We start from the raw sequence: 21999 nt of genomic DNA, 5'->3' as shown, positions 1-21999 counted from the left end.
TTTACTGTCAAACTCAGAAGCCCATGATCTTTGTGATAAAATCCCTGTCTATTCCAAAGAACAGTGAAACCTTTTGTCACAACATGAGTATTTCCTGGAGCCATTTTTAAGTTCAGAAATAAACAAATTTCCCATGAAAGTTTATTCAACTGCTATTCAAAGAACATTAACTCATATAGCTGCTTCTTTCCAGTACTATGCTTCTAACTCATATAAACACTGTGTTCTTACTTCACATTGAGGGAAGTCCAAATATTATTACAATACAGAATACAAGCCAATATGGAGCATGTGCATCCACTGGTGATGCTTTCCCTGGTAAATATCAGACTATTTTCAGAGTAATAGCAGATAACTCTTCAGAAGTACTACATATTCTTGTTTATAGAACTCTATGAAAGCTGGCAGGTTTTTAAATTGCTGTTAATGGACACATAAGTTTACAGGATTTGAAACACACGCTCTGATACAGCTAAATTCAACAAGCATGGATGTTTCCCATGGAAGTGTGAGATGTAGAACAGGGGTCAGCATCTTTTCAAGTGCAGTGTGCCAGACTACATTTTTTTCCCCAACTAGAGGCTAAGGGCACTTGAAAGAGCTTAGTGGCAGCTAAAAAATACTGCATCTGAAGGGATGACCTCTCCTCCACTTCTGTCACTTTATGCTGTTGACCCTTGCCTTAGATGGAAACATTTCAGCCATATGCAGGCCTCTCTCTCTCTGCAGTACCTTGAACCCTCCAGGCTGATGCTGAACCTTTTCCTATTAAAATTTAAATCCATCAGTTACAGACTGAGATTATTCATAACTTTAAAGTGAAACAAGTAGCAGAAGACTAACCTCCCCTTTCTTCAGGTGACAAGAATGGTAACTGTCTGGTCTATACATATTCCAACACCTAATTTCCTCTTTGTTAATCTCTTACTTTTTCCAACCACGAAATCATAAAAAATGAAATGAAAGGAGAAGTACACTAGACTGTGACCTTCACAAAACCATACATTTTTGCTGACCCTGTACATTTCCACGAGATTTGGGGAAGAAATAGTTAGAATTTAATTGACCATAGCGTGCGGTGAAGGGTCTTGTACAAAATACTGCTATACTGCCCCTAATGAGTCACCAGCTCTCATCAAGTCATCTGGCTCATGTGGTGCCAGGTTGCAGATTGGTCATAAAAGGGGTTCCATTAGTCTCAGTGCTCTGACAATCCTGGGAGTTCCAGATGCACCAACAAAAATTCTGAAAAGGTCCCAGGTGTTTCTTGCCACCTCATTGCCATGCTTGTGATCTGCAGAAAACACAGCCATAGACAGCAGGAGTAACTGGTGATATAGTTGACTGGCAGAGGAGAAGACCGAAAAACAATGATGGAGCAACAGTTGTGCTTTAATAATCTTTGTTTCTACACATGAGTAATGACATAAATATATTTGATTTTTAGAGAAAGATTATGAGCCTTTGAAAATAAAAGTAATACTTATAGTAAGGTTTTCATCACTCTGTCAAGTTAAATGTGCTTTTGTGCCTTGTAGCTTGACTATCATATCACACCAGAGATATGTAAGTTACATATGAAAGACTATTTTTCTTCTTGACGTATTATTTTTCAAAGAAAAAATAAAACTCTGTTCCTCTGTTATTTGCTGAATAGACTAGAAATCCATTATCTAATTTTGTAGTTTAACTTGTAGCAACATTGTATACAAATCTGTAATCCACAAGCCTACAAACTTTTAAGCTTCCTACATGATTCTAGAACTGTTGATTTGAATGAAAATGGAATGTAAATATAAGACTTAATAGAAAAATGGGATCTAGCTAAGATGGAGGAATGGACTGACAGTCTATTCTCTTGGAAGTTGCCTTATGAAACTTAAAAATGACAAGCCCGAATTGCTGCCCTTTGGAAGGAAGATCCTCTTGCAGTGACACCATCTGGGGACTGAGAGCTGGAGAACAACTCTGTGTACAAAAGCCTGGGGGTCCAGTGGGCAGTGAGATGAATGTGAGCCAGCAGTGCCCTGGCAGCAGAGATGGCCAGCAGCCTTCTGGGATGCATTAGAAGGAGTAGAGCCACTAGATCGAGGATTCACAGCAGTGCACGGCAAGAGGGTGAGGCACAGCAGGTGTAAGTTGGAACGCAGCAGGTTCAATCTGAGCACACAAATGAACATTTGGCCTGTGAGAGCAGCTGCCAAAAGAGGACAGGCAGTCTGCATCCTTATGGGTTTTCAAAAGTGGGTAAGGCAACTACTCAGCTCTCACAGCAACCCTGCCTCACCACCTGTTTGGATGAGAAACAACCTGGAGTACCTTCAAGCCTGAATTTCCCTGTTTTTAAGATTGTACTATACGCACAAGATCTTGGTTTGCCGTGCTTTTGGAAAAACAGCAGTGTAGGTTTATTCAACAAAGTATGTGGTCTATTCAACACTTTTACTTAAGTACCATGAGGCCCATGTAATTAAGCACTCACATTTTCAGCCCCTCCCCTCAGTACAGTAACTCTGAGGCAGTAACCTGAGGCATCCCATGTAACCTATTCTTGGAAGCGTAACACTACCCTCTGCTGGCTTAACACTGAAGCTGTGAAAATCTGCAGCATAATGCACTGAAACGGCATGGCAGGAGAGGAACTCCTTTTCCTGAGTAGCACAGCTGCGCATCTCTGCATGAGGCAAACAGCTGTGCTGTAGCATTTATCACCTACAAAGGGAATGCCTGAAGCAATATTGAACCACAGGCCACAGAGCTCTCTTTCCCAAACAACTGGAATTCCAGAGCTGTCCCATCAGAATGACTGTCCTGTCAAATAGCCTGTAAAGCACCATCTGTGTGAAGAGCTTTAGCCTAAAACAAAACTTATTCTAGGGACACTCTGTTTGTTTTGGACATGAACAGTGTGCAATGAATTGATAAGAGAATTATGTCCTAAAAGACACAACAGCTTGTTGTGTCTTAATGACTCATCTTTTCTCCCTTGCAAATTTATGGGAAGAGTTTATCCAGCTTCTACAGTTCACACTGCAATAAAATTTCTTGCTGCAAAAGTTAACAAGAGGTAGGAAGAATTTATTTTAATCACTGCATATCTTATGATGCATAATGAAAAAAATGTTAAAAGTTATTAAGCACTTCAACTGGCAGTTGTTTATCTATGGCACACAGGTCTACATATGCCTACCTACAAAAGTGATTATTTATAAACATAAGCATTCCTATGTATAGATGAGTAAATGAAAAAAGGGAGTAGAGGTAATTCCTTATTTCTTAACCTAAATACTAAGAAGCTGCTGCTTCAGTCCAAACTCTTGGCCCCATTATTAAAGAGCTCCAAGAGATTGCCACTGTAGGTGGACGCCACATCATCCCCTTCTAGTGGCAGTTTCTGGTCTTCGTTGTTTTAGCGCTTGAAAATGTGACACTGGTTGTTCCAGAAACAAACAAACAAAAAACCAAACACACAAAAACAAAAAGAAAAAAAATTTGAAAGTCAACTAAAAATATATATTTTATGCTAAAGGTCAAAGATGAGTCTCAGTTCCCTGAACAGGTTCCTCTTCCATCTTTTGCAAAGCAAAGCTCTTATACAGGACTATCTTTTTGTGTCTGTGCATTACCTCAAACAAATGAGGCATATTACAGCTGCACATGGGAGAGTTCTTGCTTATTGTGCTAGTCATTAAAAATAATTACTATGAAATTATAATATATTTTGATAGATAAAATAATGTGGAATGATGGAAAATATATTACCTCGGCAATTTTTAAATTAGATACTGCATTTCCAAATGGCACTGAGAGAATAATTCCACATTGGCAACAGAAGAACAAGATGACCCACAAGGTCTCGCTTGTTAGAACACTAACTAATTTATTCACATATCTCTTTTTTTGGGCAGGCATTTTTATCTATGAAGAAAAAAAAAAATCAAGCCAAGACATAACAAAAACCCCCAAGAACAAAAAACCCAACAAAACAAAACAAAAAAAACCCAAATAAGTAGGACACTTCATTTCTTAAAGTATGTATTAATTCTTCTTCCATCTCATTAAAAACCGAAAATAAATCAAACTTTTTTTTAAACTAAGAAATACTAAAAAAAAAAAAAAAATCAATGTTTGTTTGGTTTTTAATTACAGAGAATTTCTTACAGGTACACAGAATGGGCAAGAATGACCAGTATCTGGACCAAATTCCTAGAAGCCACTCCAAAAATCAGTGTGAACCAGAACTGATTTCATTTAAAGAGCTTCTTATTTTTTCCTCAAGGAAGATAAATTTGCCTAGTCCAAGTATGATATCTATCAAAACTCCCCCAGAGATACAGAAAGATGTATGAAGTTACTGAATACATAATCTACCAAAATGATACACTACACGGACATCACAATTTCTCAATATGCTTAAAAACACTGACATAACAGCCCCAGTAAGTATTTAAAGATCCAACTGTTTTCTTTTTTTCTTCTCTCTTGGATTTACTGCGAACTGTGCATACAGAATTCAGACGTTGTTCTAGCTGCAGAACTCCAGCTACTCTCATGCAGTTTCTGCACTAGTGGATGCAGTGTTCGATGTGAATCCTACACAGCAAATGCTGTGATGCAAACTGGGGAACAAGTGAGGATTAGGGCATGTCTCTAACATAAAAAAGATGACCCTTAGTCTCAAAGAGCCTACAGCCACCCCACCGACTAAGACTGAATAAGAAAGGTTGGATTCAACAAAAAAGCACCATAAAGCAGAGAGACAATATTTTTACCTCAGCAGTAAATCAAGAAATGTAACCAAGTACTATTTTGCCTTCAAAGGAATCGCAGGATCATAACCCTTTATATCAGAATGGTAGACCTGGGCAGTTCAGGCATCAGCATGAGAAGAAAGTCCAAGGCAGTTGGTTGATTTTCAGTGATCACTTTCTCCAATCCTGATGTGTGGGAAATTAAGCAAAGGTGGCAGGGAGCTGACAAGAATGAACAAGGAGCTCCTGACGAAAGCCATAAAAAGGAACACACAAGGTGGAAATAGTGGCAAGTGACCCAGAAAGAATACAGAGCCACTGCCCTAGCATGAAGGAATGGAATCAAGATAGCCAAAGCCAGCTTGGAGAAGAACCGGAAAGGGATTTGAAGAGTATTAAGGGCTGCTATAGGCATGTCTGCAGCAAATGAAACCATTAAATTAGAAAAGGTGTGAAGCTGCTGAAAGGGATGAGAAAAATTCCATTTTGATGAAAGGCAGGTTAAAAAAAAAAAACAAACAGGCAGTTGCTTTGAACAACCTCAGAAGATTCCTTTCAGAACAAATAAAATACAATCTTAGGCAACAATCCATAGCAGTCTGACAGAGGGCAGGGACGGGTATCAGGAGGTCAGCTAGGACCATTATGGACAACTGTCCTTTATATTATTGCTAAATATGATCCAGAACTTCTTGGATTTTTTAAAAGTTTCTATTTTGTTGCTGGGGGTTTTGTTGTTTATTTTTCTCTCAACACATTTTTTTTCAGTTAGTCACTTGTTAAGACAAACTTGGTGCAGTATTACAAATGGTCTGACAGTAACCTGAAGGGCAGGAGAATTGTCTCAATATATCCACATAGTGCCACATACACCGAGAGCTTTATGCTGTAAGTGTGATTTGGTGATTTTCACAATTCTTGGTGTTTTTGCAACTTGCAAATGTCATTGTTTGACTCTTCAGCTGACAACTGCCTGAGTAGTACCTCTCCCATACGTGTTAGGATGATGTATGATCAGTCCTCATCATCCATAAAAAGAAAAAAAGTCCTGTTTATATAGCATATCCCATATATTTTACAGTCATCTGTGTCTTGATCTTGTATATAACTTACAGACTTTGGCACCTTTCCTGAGAAAGAAGATTATGATTTGAACCCTTTCATGTGATTGCGAACTTCCTGAATTACCTAAGTCATGAAGGTGTTCTGCAAAAGAGAATTCATTTGCCCTATTTAGGAATGGATAGAATCACATTTTGAAAATAACCCAGTGTCTATTACAGACATGTTGGGAATTCACATCAAAGAAAATATTCAGTATTATGTGCCAATGTTTAGCTGAAAACATTTCAGCACATACCTTGACTTCTAATTTTAGGCACTGCAGGATTGTCGTATTGCTGCTGCATACTTGAGACTGCTTTCCTGGTCTTATTTAGAGCCTTAATTGAAACATGAAGGTCTCTAAGTTTGCTTGCTCCTGGAAAGTGTTTCTGGACTTTCCATGGAGTCCAGCTATCGCACACAAAAAAATCTTGTCCTTTTAAGTGCCTAGATACATTATTGAGTACTATTCTATAGTACTCAAAAAAAGTATTGCCATATATACTATGGCAAAAAACCACTTAGTTTTAGGTCAAGAAACCCCAAAGTAGTAGCAAAACAGTCTAGGAAAAGGGGTGCTGCTTCCAGTTTGGTTTGAAGTTTACAAAAGAAATCATAAGTGTGGGTCTAAAAGTTCACCTTGGTACTTATTACAGAAGTACCTACCACTTCACCAACCAACCTGCCAGTAACCAACACTTCACTGAGGCACAAATCTCATTTGTTGGGTATCTCAGACCACTTCTGAAGTATTTACCAACATATTTGCATTGTTGGACATAGGACCTGTTCATCCAGACAACCCTAAGTACAAACTCTTGTACCACATAACCAGACATCCTTACAACACGAAAATTTACATGAAAAATTTAGTGGGAACAGCTCGCTTTCTTTTAGCACCAGAATATTATCATATACAGTAGAAAATACTGACAGTCTGGACTGGCTTGGTTAACAAAATGCACTTTACCTTCATTGTCAGTTTCTGCTAATCAGTTCAAATCCTACTCCATTCTGGTTATAAAGGGCAAAACCCAAGATGACTCAGAATCCAATCCCCACTCTATTAGAGGCAGAGGGGGGAGAAAAGATTAAGTTCAGTCAAAACAATTTTTTGTTTCACCTTCTAAAATGGAGCAGTAATTACAGTCTGAAGAAGTAAAAGGAGAACACAGAATAAAACAAGGCAACTAACTCTTTAAAAATTCAGCATCAAGAGGGCAGAAGACAGCAGCATAGTACTAAATGTTTATCACATACATACCACGGCCAATATTCCTTCAGTGAAAGCTCTAAATATTTGAATTCACCTTTCTGGACTCCACAATAATTTAAAGCAGAGCAATATGTGCCTCTATTTGGTGACATGAGAATCGGAGAATTGAGGAGAATAGAATATTAGTGACTCCTAAATACCCAGGTACAACATCTGTATGTTTTATAGGGAACAACATTCTGATTAATGGTTCTACTCTGGTAATGGAAAGCTGAAAGCATTTTTCTCCAGAACTGAAAAACAGTCTGGTTGTATCAGACTACTCATTACTTTACCAGGTCAGGTGAGGAAGAGTTTCTCCTCTTTGTCACCATAGAAAAACAAATTCTTGAAATTCTTGGTTTTTACAAGTTAATCTCAGAGTTGAGCTTAACTAAGACAATAAGACAATTCAGTTAAGGCTTTCTGTCCAACGTTTTGGCAGATGGGAAACAAATGCTTCCACAATGTAGTTAAGAACCTCATCAGGTGACCCCCAGAGTCCCAGGTTGAAAGGAACTTAAGAGTAGCAAGTTCTTTTTCATAGGGAAGCATTATTTCAGGCTTGGAACATTAATAGAAGAGTTTGTACTCCACAGACAATTCTCTTGAGTGTGAATTGATGGTAGTTTCTAAACAGCACCAACATTTCCTGTTATATTAACAACCATTCATACCACAACCTGCAATACCTGGGAGTTAAATGTGAGTAACACAGAGAAGCTACGCTCCTGAAGGATCCTTAGGGACTAACACTACTGTAACTGGCTCCACCTGTACTAAAAAACCCTAAAGATCCCTGAGTTGTATTCCATGTGCTTCCCAAACTGCCTACTTTTTCCTCCCTTTGATTTAGTACTCATCAAATGCAACGCCTACCCTCCAACTTGCAAGATTTTGTGGCAAATAGGCCCATCTTTGACAATTACAACTGAGAAAGCACTGAAGATTTCATATTCTGACTGGCAAATTAAGGAACATCTAGACACAACAGTTAAAGAAAACTGTCACAGATACCTTAACACCACTAGGTATTTAAACTACCATGCACAAGATCAACTTAGACAGCTTTTAACATAGGAATTCAACAGAATGACATTTTGTACAATAGTCACCTAGGTATCTCTCACACATACAAATCCTCCATGCACTGTTCATAAACTGAACTGTGACTTAGCTTGAACAAAAGTCTTCAGAAGTATATAGAACATGTCTGATCTTTACTGTTCAACAGAATAGGTCAATCCTATTCTGATTGACCCTTTTTGCGTACCCTGACCTCAGAGTACTGTTTGAAACTTCATAGTTAAGCCTGAACTGTGCTCTTCTTAGCTGTATTCTACTACCCCTTGTATCCAGCATCACAATGTATTCTAAACTTTACTCACTTCCACCAGACTGTACGTAGATGGTCCTTATCTTATTTACAGCTGTGACAGTTTCCAGGATATATCCATTTTAGCTCTCATACTTGCCTTTAAGCTTAGAGACAACACATAGGAAGTTGTATTTATGCTATGCTTATAAGCATTTCCCTCTGAAATGGCACAAGATACAAGTTGAAAAATTGATTGTAGTATGCTTGCTCTGCAGTAGACAGGAAGCTATTACACACAGCAGTAGACTATAGTGAAAGTCATGTATTCATCAATTCTAGAGAGCACTCACATAATAACTATGAGCCATTGCAGGCATGTGTTAGCTGTTAAACCTACTTTTCATCACCTTCTAAACTAGTTTACATAGTTAATGTAAGTATCTGTCAGAGACACCTGTGTACCTGCCTTTGAAAAGTTAAGTTGACACAATTCTTCCTTTAGAAGAAAGTGTGTGTGAGAGAGAGGATGTTGTTGGGGTTTTTATTTCATGCATATTCCAATACAATTGAGTGCTAGAATTCAGTGCTGAAGCAAAATACAGTTTACAAGGTTCTGGGGTTTTGGTTTTTGAGGGTTCTTTGGGTTGTTCTTGTAGTTTTTTCACTGACTTAAAAGAAAAATAGGCATGACAACACATCAAGGTATTAGCATCTTAAAAATTTTAAGGTACATTCCAACAAAATACACTTTTATTGAACGGAATATTAGGCATTCTATTTTGTTTAAGGGAACAGTGCTTCCCTCCCCCCCCCCCCCCCCCCGAGAGACTCCCTTTGACAATTTCCAAAAGCTGTATTTTTCAATTACAGAAATATTTTTCATGATTAGAAACAACAAACTTCAGTCTTAATTTTCCTTGAATTATGAAGTGCAACTAAATTCTTCCAGGAGAAAACAGTTTTCAGGAGGCACTAGAATGAGAAGCCTGCAAGTTGTTGACAGTTGCTGGGTACAGTGTTATGTTCATTCATATTTTATACTAACCCATCTAGACTGTTGTTTTTGAAGAATTATATAAAAAGTGGGATTTAAGAATAAAGAAATGCAGCTTAAAGAGCAGGTTAACACCATTTAAAAAAAAGTCTTAATGGCAACCTGCATATTTCATACCACTTCCACAGTATGTCAGCTAGCAGAGGCTTAGTCCAATAATTTAAAACTTTAGATAGGAATGTCTTTTGGTTCTGAATGCAGATCATAAGTCAACATGTTCAGTATGTGAAGGCTCAGTTGTTTCACTCTCTACTTCCTCTCCTGTGAAGTTAAATAGCGCAATTAGAATACAAATCTATTATCAATTATATATATATAATTAATTATAACTATGATTTTTGAAATTAGGATTCTTTAAAAGAGAAACCCAAATTAACATATTTATCAAGACCAGAAAAGCAATTAAGCCATATATTACACTTATGTGCACCATTCTCTTACCTAAGCTTGTATTCATTTACTACGTGCAAACAAAACTTTTCAAATAAATTGGCATTATAGTATTAGTGGAAGGAAAAAAAAATCAGCACAGGCACTTCTGTTCTAGGCTTTTATCTTCAGCTATTCACAGTGAATTTCCTCCCTTCCACACATCCTGTCAGTAGTAGTTTCAGTATTTGAAAAAGTAGGGCAACTCTTACTCAGAATTGTTTTTATAGTACAAATTTCTCAGTTCAGCTGTTAAAACAACTTGTAGAAAAGCAGAGCAATTTTATTATATTGGAAAAAGCATTATCTAAACAAAAAAAACCTGAGCCAATTTGTCAACCTTTTATTTTACCTTTAGTCTCAAAATGTCAGGCCACATTAACAAAGGTAGTATCTGATACCCTGCATATCTGTATCAGAGAAGTATGTAACTGGTTCTATAGAACTAACAACAGTGAGTACTGAGAGTAAAATGAATGAACTGAGTGGCCTTGAGCAACACAATATCCACCATTACAATGTTTTAGTACAAGATGAAAAATCAGTTTTGGAGATGGAAATGGGAGGACAAAAAAGTCCACCCAAACAAGCTAAGAAGTAGAAAGAAAAAGTATGAAATTGAGCGTCTCTCATGTATTCTCCTACAGCTGTTATTGCAAAATAATCCCATCTTTCTCTTTGGAATTGTTAAAGAGGCCTAAATGGAGTAACAGAGCATTTAATGAATGTACTTCTGTCCATATGGGTCAATACATCCTAGAAAAGAATGACAGTTGAATTTTTTTTACTAAAGTTATAATTTAAGTGAAGCTAAACAGTTCCCTATGACTGACAGATCTTCCCCATTTTCATCTTAATGCCAGCCCTGGCACTCACATGATCACAAAATAAACACATTCAGCTTTTTTATCCAGCAAATAGAATTTGTAATTCTGTTTTCAATTTGTAATTTTTGGAGATTTCAATGAGTTGAAGATTGCATGCAATCAGACAAACCCTTATGTCACTACAATCAATGACAAAGAAAAGAAGTGGGGAGGACAAGCTCATTTTTGTAACAGCAGAAATTTGCTAGCTCATTTTACGTAAAAAAGCCAGACCCTTAAGTGACTTAAAAACACAACCTTGACTTAAGCAAAAATGTAGCAACACAAGAACAGAATGTTTAAAAACATAAACTATCTTTAGGCAAAAAACACACATCAGAGTGTAGCCTACACTATAAACTATTGATACAGACCATAGCTGTGTGAAGATGAGAAATAATATAGAGGGATTTACAAGTAACTAGACCCCTAGACTTGCATAAAACTCCAAGTTGTTGATACAGCATATTTTTTTATTGTCCCTGAAAAGCTACTTACCTGGTTTTACAGTTTGAACACATGTTCCATCCTTATCTTCAAACCCTTCTGAACATACACACTTGTAACTACCTGACGTATTAACACAGTCTTGATTCTCTTTCATGCAGACCTTTTCAGGAAGGTTACATTCATCTACATCTAGAGATAGCACAGGGAAAAAGAAAGAGTCCACTGCTGTTATTTTGTTATAAACCTTATTTGTGTTCAGTCATATAAACAAAAGTCTATTCAAATATGAAAAACACTGAGAAGCAGAATGCTGCTGCAAGAGATTTAATTCTTCATGATTTGGACTGTTTCGAAGTTGCTCAGATAACTCTCAGTAGTGTTGATTTTTAATGTTTTGCAAGTCCCTGTATGGAGAAATGTATTAAGTAGTAATGTTTGTCACAATTAGGCAATTTGTCTTGACCTACTGAACATTTCCCCCACAGTCATTTTCTATTTATGCCATCAAAGTACAGCTAAAGGGAACAGAGCTTGTAAAAACTACATCATCACAGTTAACAGCTACTTCAGGTTATGCTTATGTCCTGTTCTTTCCCACAGAAGAAGTCTAATTTCAAGTTATAATTCACTAAGAATGAATATAATTTGAATTTGGACATTGATGGATTATCACAATGCCTCCCTTTCTGCTACAAAATGAATAGAAACACAGATCTGACAAAGTGGTAAGTAACTGACAAAAGACTCATGTAGCTGTTTCCTGAAGCTACTATAAAATACCTTGTTCTTTTGTACCAGTGATTCACTTTAAGTCTTGTCAAGCATATCAGCTCAGTAATATAAAGTAATTTATTGAAAATGTCTTTGCAGCTAATATCAGAATGACTGGGTTCACTTTGATAGGCACGAAAGCTGAAACACACAAATGTGAATGCACTTATGAGCTCCTCAGCATGGCTAACCAAGAGTGAGCTAACCAGCATTCTATCAGGTACTGCTAAATCCACCAACCTGTACACGCCTCATCTTCCTTCACGTATCCAGATGCACAGGTCTTACATTTTCCAGGACCTTCTCCCGTGCAACCTACACAGCTGGCATCACATGCTAAAGAGAAAATATTTTATGCACAAAAAAATTGTGTATCTGGGGTTTAAAATACTACCCTTAAAGCCAGACAGCTTACCCACACAAGGAATCACAGAATGGCTTGGGCTAGAAGTTGACCTCAAAGATAATCTAGCTCCAACCCCCCTGCCATAGGCTGGATGCCTTTCACTAGACCAGGTAGCTCAGAGTTCCATCCAACAAGTCTTTGAAAACATCCATGGACAGGGCATTCATAACTTCTCAGGTCCAGTGCCTCAACACCCTCATAGTAAAGGTTTTCTTCCTAATATCTAATCTAATCTATTTCAGCTTGAATCCATTCCCCTTGTCTAGTCCACTACATGCCATTGCAAAAAGTCCTTCTCCCCTTTGTTGTAGGTCTCTTTAGGTACTGAAAGGCTCTAGAGCTTTTTCTTGCTCAGAATGGGCAGTCCCAGCTCTTTCAGCCTGTCCTCATAAGGGAGGTGACCCTCTTGATCAAGATTTTCACAGCTGTCCTCTGGACCCACGCAGGCAGGTCTATTCCTTCCTTATGTTGGAGGTCCCAGAGCTAGAGGGTCTCACAAAAGCCGAGGAGAAATAACCAGAAATCTCATTTTGCTCATACAATAGGTCTAAAGCCTCATTCTCCCTGTGCCCAGTGAGGATCAGACTACACTGTACCAAATACCCATCAGGCATTTTCTAAGCATAACCTCTAGCATTAGTTTAGGATTCTAGACAGTACAACACAACAAGAAGATTGAAAATAAACCTTTGCATGAGAAAGATCCATCTGTATTCAAACAATACTGGTGATCTTTGCAAGGAGAAGTAGCACATTCATCTAAATCTGAAGATAAAAAGTGACAAGTTAACAAAAATAGTAGTTATGATTAAATAGACAGATTAAGACTTGAATGCTATTGAGAATAGTTGTTGCAATGAGTTTGGGGTCAGGTATGCAACATGGTACACCCAGAACTAGCACAGTAAAATACAGCTTAAACCTGTATTAGAAAATCAAAACTGATCCTCATATGCTTTGTGATGACAATAAGAGATGTATCAGAAATTCAAGAGCTCAAACTAAATAAACTTCCAGGATATCTGCAATCCCTGCCATTTTGAAGTCATTCATTTATGCAAATATAATAACAAACAAGCAGACACACTATTGTTCTGGAACACTATTTTTTCTTGTACTCCTACATTACCAAGTTACAGAGCTTTTTATAAGACTAAAAAACTATACTACTGCACACACATGCACCTCTTAGTATTCTACAGAAAGCAAATTGAAACAAACCAAGTTATGATTAGGACCATTCAGATTGAAAACCAATTCTACTGCAGAGTTAAAACATGCAAGCCTTATGATTTTGAGGAAAGGGTGCAACAATATTTCATTAAAAATTTCAAAGAAAGAAAGGTTCAGTCCCTTTCTTCTTGTCGTTGCTGTCACTCTCATCCTGTTGTTGCACCCATCATTCCTACTGATTACTCAATTGATTTATATTTCATTAGTGGCAATAATTATCTGGAAAAAAACTCAGCTGTACAGAAGACAGTACCAAAGCATCTTAAAAACTCCCTGGAAGTGCTCAGTAGTTGCCTAAGCAGGTATTGCAAGAGCTGTAATTCAAAACCAGTTCTCACTGGCACTTTGAAAAGGAAGCAGTGTTCACATAATTTCTAAGACACTATTTCCAGGAATTATGTTAGAGGTCTTTAAAGGGTCAAATTAAACCACTAAAACAGAATGCGTTACTCTCCCCTAGTGCATTCCTGCATTGGGAGTATTTTTAGTATTCACATTTTTCCTGTATTCACACTTATCTCCTTGTAAACCAACTTAAATGCTAAGATAGAAACAGGTAAGAGATTAATGGAAGCATTGAGCTTGATGTCTCCTGGTATTTCTGTCCAACAACAGGAAAAGTTAGCATGTACTGCTTTTAGTGAAGAGTTTGAACTCTATTAGGGTTGAGCATTTACAACAAAGTTATGTGGAGGTAAATGTGCAATTAGTACAAAATATGTTGTTAAGTTTGTACAAATCTTCTACTAATTGACATAATAACTTAAAGTCAAGAGCAGGACATTGTTTAGCATTCAAATAAACACCAAGAAAACTCAAGTCTAAAAAGAAACACCCCACTTGCTGCTCTATGAGTTCCATTAAACTAAAACGACATATAATGAACAGCATAATAAAGGTAAGTATCATCACCAGGCAATCAGTGGTGAGAAAATACTGCTTTCCTGCAAAATGAAGTAAGTTAGGAAGAGAGAGACTAATAAAATTGTAGAACTAATAAAACTGACAGATCATTACCATAAAATAAAATAAAACTTGGAAGTGATGCCATCTAATCTGACTAGCCAGTGTTACTACAAAACCTGTTTGCCAAGCATTACTCACCCACACAAGCTCCATCTTCATTTTTAATCCAGCCTTCTTTACAATCTTGGCAGTCCTTGTTACTTGAACCAGTACAAGTCTTACAGGCAGCATGACAGGCTGAGAGGAGAAAACTTCAACCTGAGTTTTGCTGAGAGATCCCAAGACAAGTTCAGGCACACAAACTCTCAGAGAAAACTTCATTTAGGATTCAGTGGAAGCCATAATTTTTTAGCAGCTTGAAACTCCCATTCACAAGACACCACCTCCATAAAATCAAGATTTAATTTAGAAATGTGCAGCTATCTCACCAAAACAACTGCAAAATACCAATGGAAACCAAACCTAGCAATTACAGTTATTTGCACCACTGAGAACACTGCCATGAAATTCTAGTGACTAAAAGTGACAGGTCCAATTTCTAAAATATTTGGAAAGAGGAGATCAGGAAGGCAAACTTAGCTCAGCCCCTCAAGGCTGGGACATGAGTTTAAACATCAAATTCTGCACTTCCCTACTGAATGACTCCTCACACAACTTATGTTAGCAACTAGCTATGAGAGCAATGTGTGAAGTGATTTAACTCTGAAGACCTTCAGAAGGAATTACACTAGAAATCCAGCTGTATATACATATTGTATACATACATATATTTATATAACATACCCTATGTTGTATGTTGTATGTTATATATTGTCATCTAAAACAAATCATAAAGAAGAATTACAACACAATCAGATGAAAAAAAAAAAAAACCAAAACAACACAGACTATTTAAAAACAATCTCATTAGACCCCAGAGTCAGGATGTAGCTGTTGCACAATCTCATCAAGGGTCTAAGAAGAATTGAAAATCTGATCAATGTAAAATTTTACTCCTATGACCGGACTTTGTTTCAAAATTAAATTTAGGCATATCTAACTGGAATCTAAGTAGTTTGCAGTACAGATTAACTGTTTCCATTTATTCCATTTAAGCTCATCTGAGACATGAGGAAAACTTAACTTTTAAAGCAGTCCAGTATATAGTAATTTCAGCTCAAGATTTTAACAGCACTTTGGAAGGAGAGAAGCAAAGATTTTTATTAATTCTTCTTCTTAAAGCAGAAAAAACAAATTTAAAACCAAGGGCAATGTGTAAAGACGATTTAGCAAAATCTTAGAATTCCACTAAAGTGACTGACATGTCTTTTATGCTTAAAGCTGACCAAACTGTGTTTTGTTCCTACATTTGTTAGTTTCAAATGTTTCTAGTTTTGCTTGCAAAAATTGAGGAACTAACACAAAGATATAAGCATGTGTTAAGACTTCATTACCTGTACAAACAGAATGTGTCTCGTTTCTCAAGGAACTGAAGTAACCACTAGAACAGTCCAAGCAAAACTGTCCTGTGTACTCCTTCTTACAGCTACATGAGCCATCTCCACCTCGGGTACCATCACCATCACAGTGGCCATTTCCATGGCAAGGTCTTTCTGATCCACCATGACAAGCTAAAAAAGCACCAAACATATTTTTAGATTGGATGCTTAAGGAAATAACTTTCTACTCTCACACACAAAGTCCCTACCTCTTCACAGAAAATAAAATACAAAATTACTTTTAAAAAGTCACACTAAAACAGGATATAATTTCCAAGACTCTTTTTCACCCTTAAGAGTAATGAAAAGTTTTGCAATAAGGCAATGCTTAAGAATATATCCAAGTATAAGGGAAATCCAAAACAATCTCCAGGAAAGTTCAGTTATCATTTTGATTTTGGATATACACCCTGGTTCAAAATTGTACTTATCTTTCCAGCTTCCTGAATAAAATTGGTATCTTTATTTTTTCTGGATCTCTGAGAAGGCTCATATTACATTTGTAAAAATCTACCAGCTATCATTTAGATCAATATAGGGAATGGGGACTTAAGAGATTGATTTTAGCGACTTAATATATTGGTAAAAATTAATAAGATACAAAGTTTTAGAGATTTTTAAATTTTACCAGCTTCAGATATCCCTCATCACTTTTGCAAAGACCTTACTTTCACCTCCCACCTACTTTTACCCCATTTTTCTCATTGCCTTTTTAACTGATCCTCAGTGGCAAGTTTCTTCATTTAGACCCCAGCAGCATTTGGGTTGTTTTACTCTTGAAACTGGTCAAGGATTCTTGTCTACACAGATTCTGCAAGGCCATCTAAACAACAGACTTCATGTTACAGAGAGTCTTTAAGGATGGGTCAGGTGTGGATATTAGCATCAAATTGATTGTTTCTACACATGTTGGTACCCGTGACAGCTTAGTACACTACTACATGCCCAGAAGACTTTTATTCAGGCAGGATATTCACAAGGTAGCCACTCAACTACGAGGCAGAAAGCAGGTACATACTACACAGCAGCCTGCGTCTCATACAAAATATCATATATCATGTATTTGTCTGTGACAGTAAAGACTGAAACAAACAGGTAAAAAAACCAGTATTTGCTACTGAATTTTTCAGGAGAAAAATTACCAAGGCAATCGGGTCCGTAAGTTCCAGCAGGGCAGCAAACTTCTATTGTTTCAATGCAAAACCATTTAAACAAATCTGGATACTTCTTCTTTCTGTATATGAAAGACATTAATTTACAAACAAAAGGAACAAAGACTCTTTAAAAGCCAGCTCACACAACTGATCCAGCACAACACAGGAGAGAAACCTATTGCACATGACAGATTAGAAACCTAATTCTTCTGAAGATTTCAGGAATCAATTTCTAGAAGTCCTGCAACTTGAAAACGTGGCTTGTAAAATACAATACTATTAACAGGCTGTACTCAAATTTTATAAATTATATTTATGAAAAAAGTGAAATAAGAACAACAAAATCAATTCTTTTTCATACGTGTACACAGGCCATTTTTTAAACACCTTACTTTTAGAGAAGTTTTATATACAGTTTAGACAGTCTTACTTATGCCTTTCTCTTATAGATAATTTCTGTATCTTTATCTCAAATATACAGAAGATAGCCTGAAAGAGATGTTAACATTTGTTCAAATTATTGGCTACTTGATGATAGGGTTAAAATTTCTCCTTTTTTTTTTAGCATTGATCGAGTATTATTTTAGGAGACATTTTTAAAATTAAGAAGTCAGTTATGTGCTACTTGAGCATCAGCATACAGCCCCAGTTGAGTCCACTCCCTGCTCCTCTCAGGACTTCCTACACTAAATTATGTGAGCAAGAGTGTCCTCCAGATGATTCCTGAACTCTGACAGGCTTGGCACTGTGGGGAACCTGTCCCAGTGATTGACCACCCTTTATGTAACAACTTGTAAAAAATGCCTAAGGTATTCATGGGCAAAGAAACTGTCTTTGGAAACTACCACAGAAACTGAATGATATTTGGATACTGCAAGTTAAAGAAAGGAAGGCAAACAATCAATTGCATGCACTCAAAAGGTCTATTAAATACAGAAACTTTCCAAAAAACAATGTATTCTGTGAATTATTTTGATTATTTTAAGAAGTTTACTATTGCAAAATTTTCTAGTTTCCACTTCTGCAAATCTTAGCCAAATTAAAGACTTTGGGTTGCATAGTTTACCTTTCTGGAAGGCATGTGCTATGAGGAGAACCTAAGGACTCTGTGCTTGTCTAGAAGGAGGTGGAGGGGGTGGCCTCATTGCCTCTGCAGCTTCCTGAGGAGGGAAAGGGGAGAAGGAGGTGCCAATCTCTGTTGTATTTAATGACAGGACACAAGAGAAGGGTTCACAGCTGCACCAGTAGAGGTTTAGACTGGACATTAGGAAGCATTTCTTTGCCAAGAGGGTGATCAAACACTGGTACAGGTTTCCTAGAGAAGGCCCCAAGCCTATCAGTGTTTTAGAGGTGTTGGGACAATGACCTTAACAACATGTTTTAACTTTTGATCAGCCCTGAAGCAGTCAGGCAGTGGGACTACGTGATCATTTTAGGTTCCTTGCAAGTGAAATATTCTATTTTTTGCTCTGCTATTCTACTCTATTCCCTTCACTACATGTTACCCATATATAGAATCCTCTATAGTTAGGTAAAAGGATAGTCATTTAGAAGAAAGTAGAGTATCAAAAAGCCCTCTCCAGTTATGAAGCATTATAATGGCTAATTAGGAGTGCTGACAGTCTAAATTAATGAAAAATACTTAGAACAAATGTGATTTGGAACTAAAAAACCCAAACATTAAGAAATGTAAACGTTACACTGCCATCCATGCACTAATTATATTTATGACTGGTATACAAAAAGCTTAGCTATAACACAAATCCCAGTTTAGCTTAAAATGCAGGTAGAAAAGTCAGCTGCTACTCTACCATCCACAAGAGATCCAACTTCTACCCTGATTAGCACCAATTATTTTTTTGATTGCCAGGAGAACAAAACGTAGTGTCAGGGAGAAAAGCAAGCAAACAAAAAACCCGCAAGATCCAAAGAGCCTTTTGCAGTTTTGTGACAAAGGAAAACAAATAAGGGATTAAATTTCAAAATTTTCCAATGCTAGTTTGCCTTGACACCCTACAAGTAACTAAGTAGACAGTGTATAAGAAATAAGTGTAGATGCTTTGGTGCAACACTGCTGGAATTGAAAATCAAAAAGAACATAGCACATGATACAAAAAGTTAGCTTGAAACCAGCTGCACCCAAAGACAACTCTTGAAAGACAATGAATAATTGCCCATACTGCTATTTTTCAGGCACAACATGAAACATTATTAGTTCATCCTCTTAGATAATTTATTCACACAAAGATCTCCACCAAGAAAATTATACTTACAGTTTGAACCACCATTTTTCTATAAGTTCCTCGTGTTCTTCTACCATGTTGTTACATTCAAAGTTACTACTGTCACACAGGTTCTCTATGATCTCTACAAGACGAATTTCACTACAAGCAGAGAAGGAAAACGGCAAATTTAGTTTAAATGTTCAATGCAACTCAAGACCCGACAGAGCAGCCAGACTTCAGTGAGAATATTTCATCAGTTTATGGGGTGCCTTGAATTAGTTTCAAAACAGACCAAATATCAGAGCAAAGAATTAAAAAAAAATTACTTCAGTCAAAAAAGAAACCAAACCCACAATAATGACCACAAGAACGCTGTGACTGGCTTGCATTTACAATATTTCTAGGTTTGATAAATTTTTATCTTCCCAGAAAATTGGAGTGTGGTACTTTAATGTTCAACAATAAATTTAATGTATTTTTATTCGACGTAAGCATGTGAATCTCACAGTAACATCTCAGTTCTCAAACTAAGATAAAAACATGAATTTGAAATGCAAAAGAAAGGTATCAGGTTACTTTTCTCCATGGTTGACCAGATAGGCATACAGTAATCTGCCTTCTCTTTGGCACTGAAACAGTGACAACTCTAGGGAGAAGATACTGCTTTAATTCTAAATCAAGCATTTCAGTACTCTGTACCTTTTATGACTAGCAATAAGGTATTGACCATTATTTAGATTCAATATTTTAAGACTTTATTGGTAAATAGAAAAAAAACCTACGACTAACTACAGAAATATTTTTTGTTGTTTTCAGAAATAAGGCAAATAGAGGCAATAATAAGGTGCTTGAGTCTTTACTATAATCTTTAGATCACAATGTTATGTAACATTATAATCATTAAGAATTTAAGGTTTGGACAAGAAAAACCTTAGCTGCCAACTTCAATATTTAAGTTCCAAACAAACAATGGTATAGTGAAATGAACACAAAATGTAAGTTAATGTGAACACAAAATACAGCTCACTGAATGAGAAGTACTGAAACAGCTTACCTGGACTCATACTTTGACAGCGTCTTCTCTTCCCAAGCAGTGTTTCCACCACCAAAGTTTTTTTTAGCTGTATCTGCTAAACCCTACAAATGAAATGTACCAGAAATTTACACAGGGTTTGTTTCTAACAAAAATTAAGGGCAATAACAAATACTTCTCTAGAAATTATGAAAAGCACCATGCATAAACCACAGTAGAGCTCTCAAGCTGCTGATCAAATTCCTAAGTGAAAGGAACAGCTAATGACAACAGGAAAACTGAGAAAGTGTATGTTACAGCATAACATGATTAAATTTTCCTAATGCATAAACAAAGCCGTGTTACAGTCTTGATTTACAAAAAAAAAACCCACCAAAAACTATGCGTGCATGAAACTTTACATCCTTCTCCCTCAAGTTCTCAGGAAATTTATTACTTATTATCATTTGGACAGAACCTCTACGTCACTCTGTTTTGGTAACAGCCCGGTGTGCACCAAGTTGTAAGTCAGGCACACCACCGTACAACAGGCAATCAGCACAGCTGTCCCCAGTCACAGCCAATGCCACCAATCCTGTCAGAAAACCCCGCAGCTAAGTGACCTGGCGAGCCGCAGCAGCCGATATGCGAATAGAGAGCACAAAGCACCGGGCACCAGGCGCAGCAGCGCCTCGTTGCCGGTGCAGAATTTACTATGCCACACGTAAGGTTGCTGCAAGTGGCAACAGATAGCAAAGTGGGACGAAGCTTTCCACCAGCACTTCCCACGGAGCTGGACACACTCCAACAGCGACAGCCTTTTTACACAAAAAGCACCAAAACACCTTTGGCGTGAAAGATGGAGGAGCTCTGCCACCCACCCGCCTCAGCACCGCGACCGCTGCCGGAGCGGGCCCCGCCGCGGCTCCATCGCAGGGCGGGCACCGCCCGAGCGCAGCTCGAGCCGAGGCTTTCCCGCAGCCCGGCCCCTGGGCACAGCCGGTCGGACCCGCGCCACGGGGCCGGCGCTGCCGCTCGGTGCCCCTACGGCACTGCTCGACCCCGCCGGGAGCCCCCGCGAACCCCTGACCCAGCCGGGGCCGTCCGACCGCACCCCGCGGCCCACCTGGTTGAACCTGTCCACGATGCCCCGGCAGGTGGAGCACGCCAAGCGCCGCCGCTCGCCGGCGCCGCTCACAGGCAGCGACAGCAGCAGGGCGGCACAGAGCAGCACGGCCAAGACCGCGCGAGGCGGGCGCGGCGCGGGGCCCGGGCGCGGAGAGGGGCCGGGCCCCATGGCGAGGGCGCGGGACCCCGGACGCGGAGCGGGGCCGCCCCAGCCGAGCCCCCTCAGCAGCGGCGGCCGCGCTGGCCCCGCCCCGGCCCCGCCGGCCCGCGAGCTCCATTCAGATTTCCGCCTCAGCCCCACGCGCGCACCGGCCGCGGCCGCTCGTTGGTCGAGGCGGCGGAGCGAAGGGACGTGGTCCAATCAGCGCCCGCCACGCTCCGGACCAATGGGAGCCCCCC

The 21999-nt window shown here is 38.4% G+C and overlaps 1 protein-coding gene across 1 annotated transcript; it reads right to left on the bottom strand.

Moving 5' to 3' along the window:
- Positions 1–9160: 9160 nt before the first annotated feature.
- On the bottom strand, positions 9161–21871 carry CRELD2 (cysteine rich with EGF like domains 2). The gene is made up of 10 exons (XM_030256191.4): positions 21599–21871; positions 20515–20597; positions 19509–19619; positions 17224–17315; positions 16037–16213; positions 14742–14840; positions 13092–13169; positions 12239–12334; positions 11276–11416; positions 9161–9743 (listed from the first exon to the last, which is right to left on the bottom strand). The coding sequence occupies exons 1-10, from the start codon at positions 21767–21769 to the stop codon at positions 9685–9687; spliced, it is 1107 nt and encodes a 368-aa protein (XP_030112051.4). The 5' UTR covers positions 21770–21871; the 3' UTR covers positions 9161–9684.
- Positions 21872–21999: the final 128 nt, after the last annotated feature.

Source organism: Taeniopygia guttata, chromosome 1A (genome assembly GCF_048771995.1).
Source record: "Taeniopygia guttata chromosome 1A, bTaeGut7.mat, whole genome shotgun sequence".
NCBI lineage: Eukaryota > Metazoa > Chordata > Aves > Passeriformes > Estrildidae > Taeniopygia > Taeniopygia guttata.
Note: the sequence above shows the minus strand (reverse complement) of the source record. Positions and strands in the feature narration are given on the sequence as shown.

Excerpts from the sequence above, each read along its gene's own strand:
- CRELD2 (XM_030256191.4), bottom strand. The coding sequence starts at position 21,769 with ATGGGGCCCGGCCCCTCTCCGCGCCCGGGCCCCGCGCCGCGCCCGCCT. Across the intron at positions 14,841-16,036 it reads GACACATTCTGTTTGTACAG|CCTGTCATGCTGCCTGTAAG; the intron begins GTAATGAAGTCT and ends TTCTCCTCTCAG. Across the intron at positions 11,417-12,238 it reads GGAAGATGAGGCGTGTACAG|ATGTAGATGAATGTAACCTT; the intron begins GTTGGTGGATTT and ends TGCTATCTCTAG.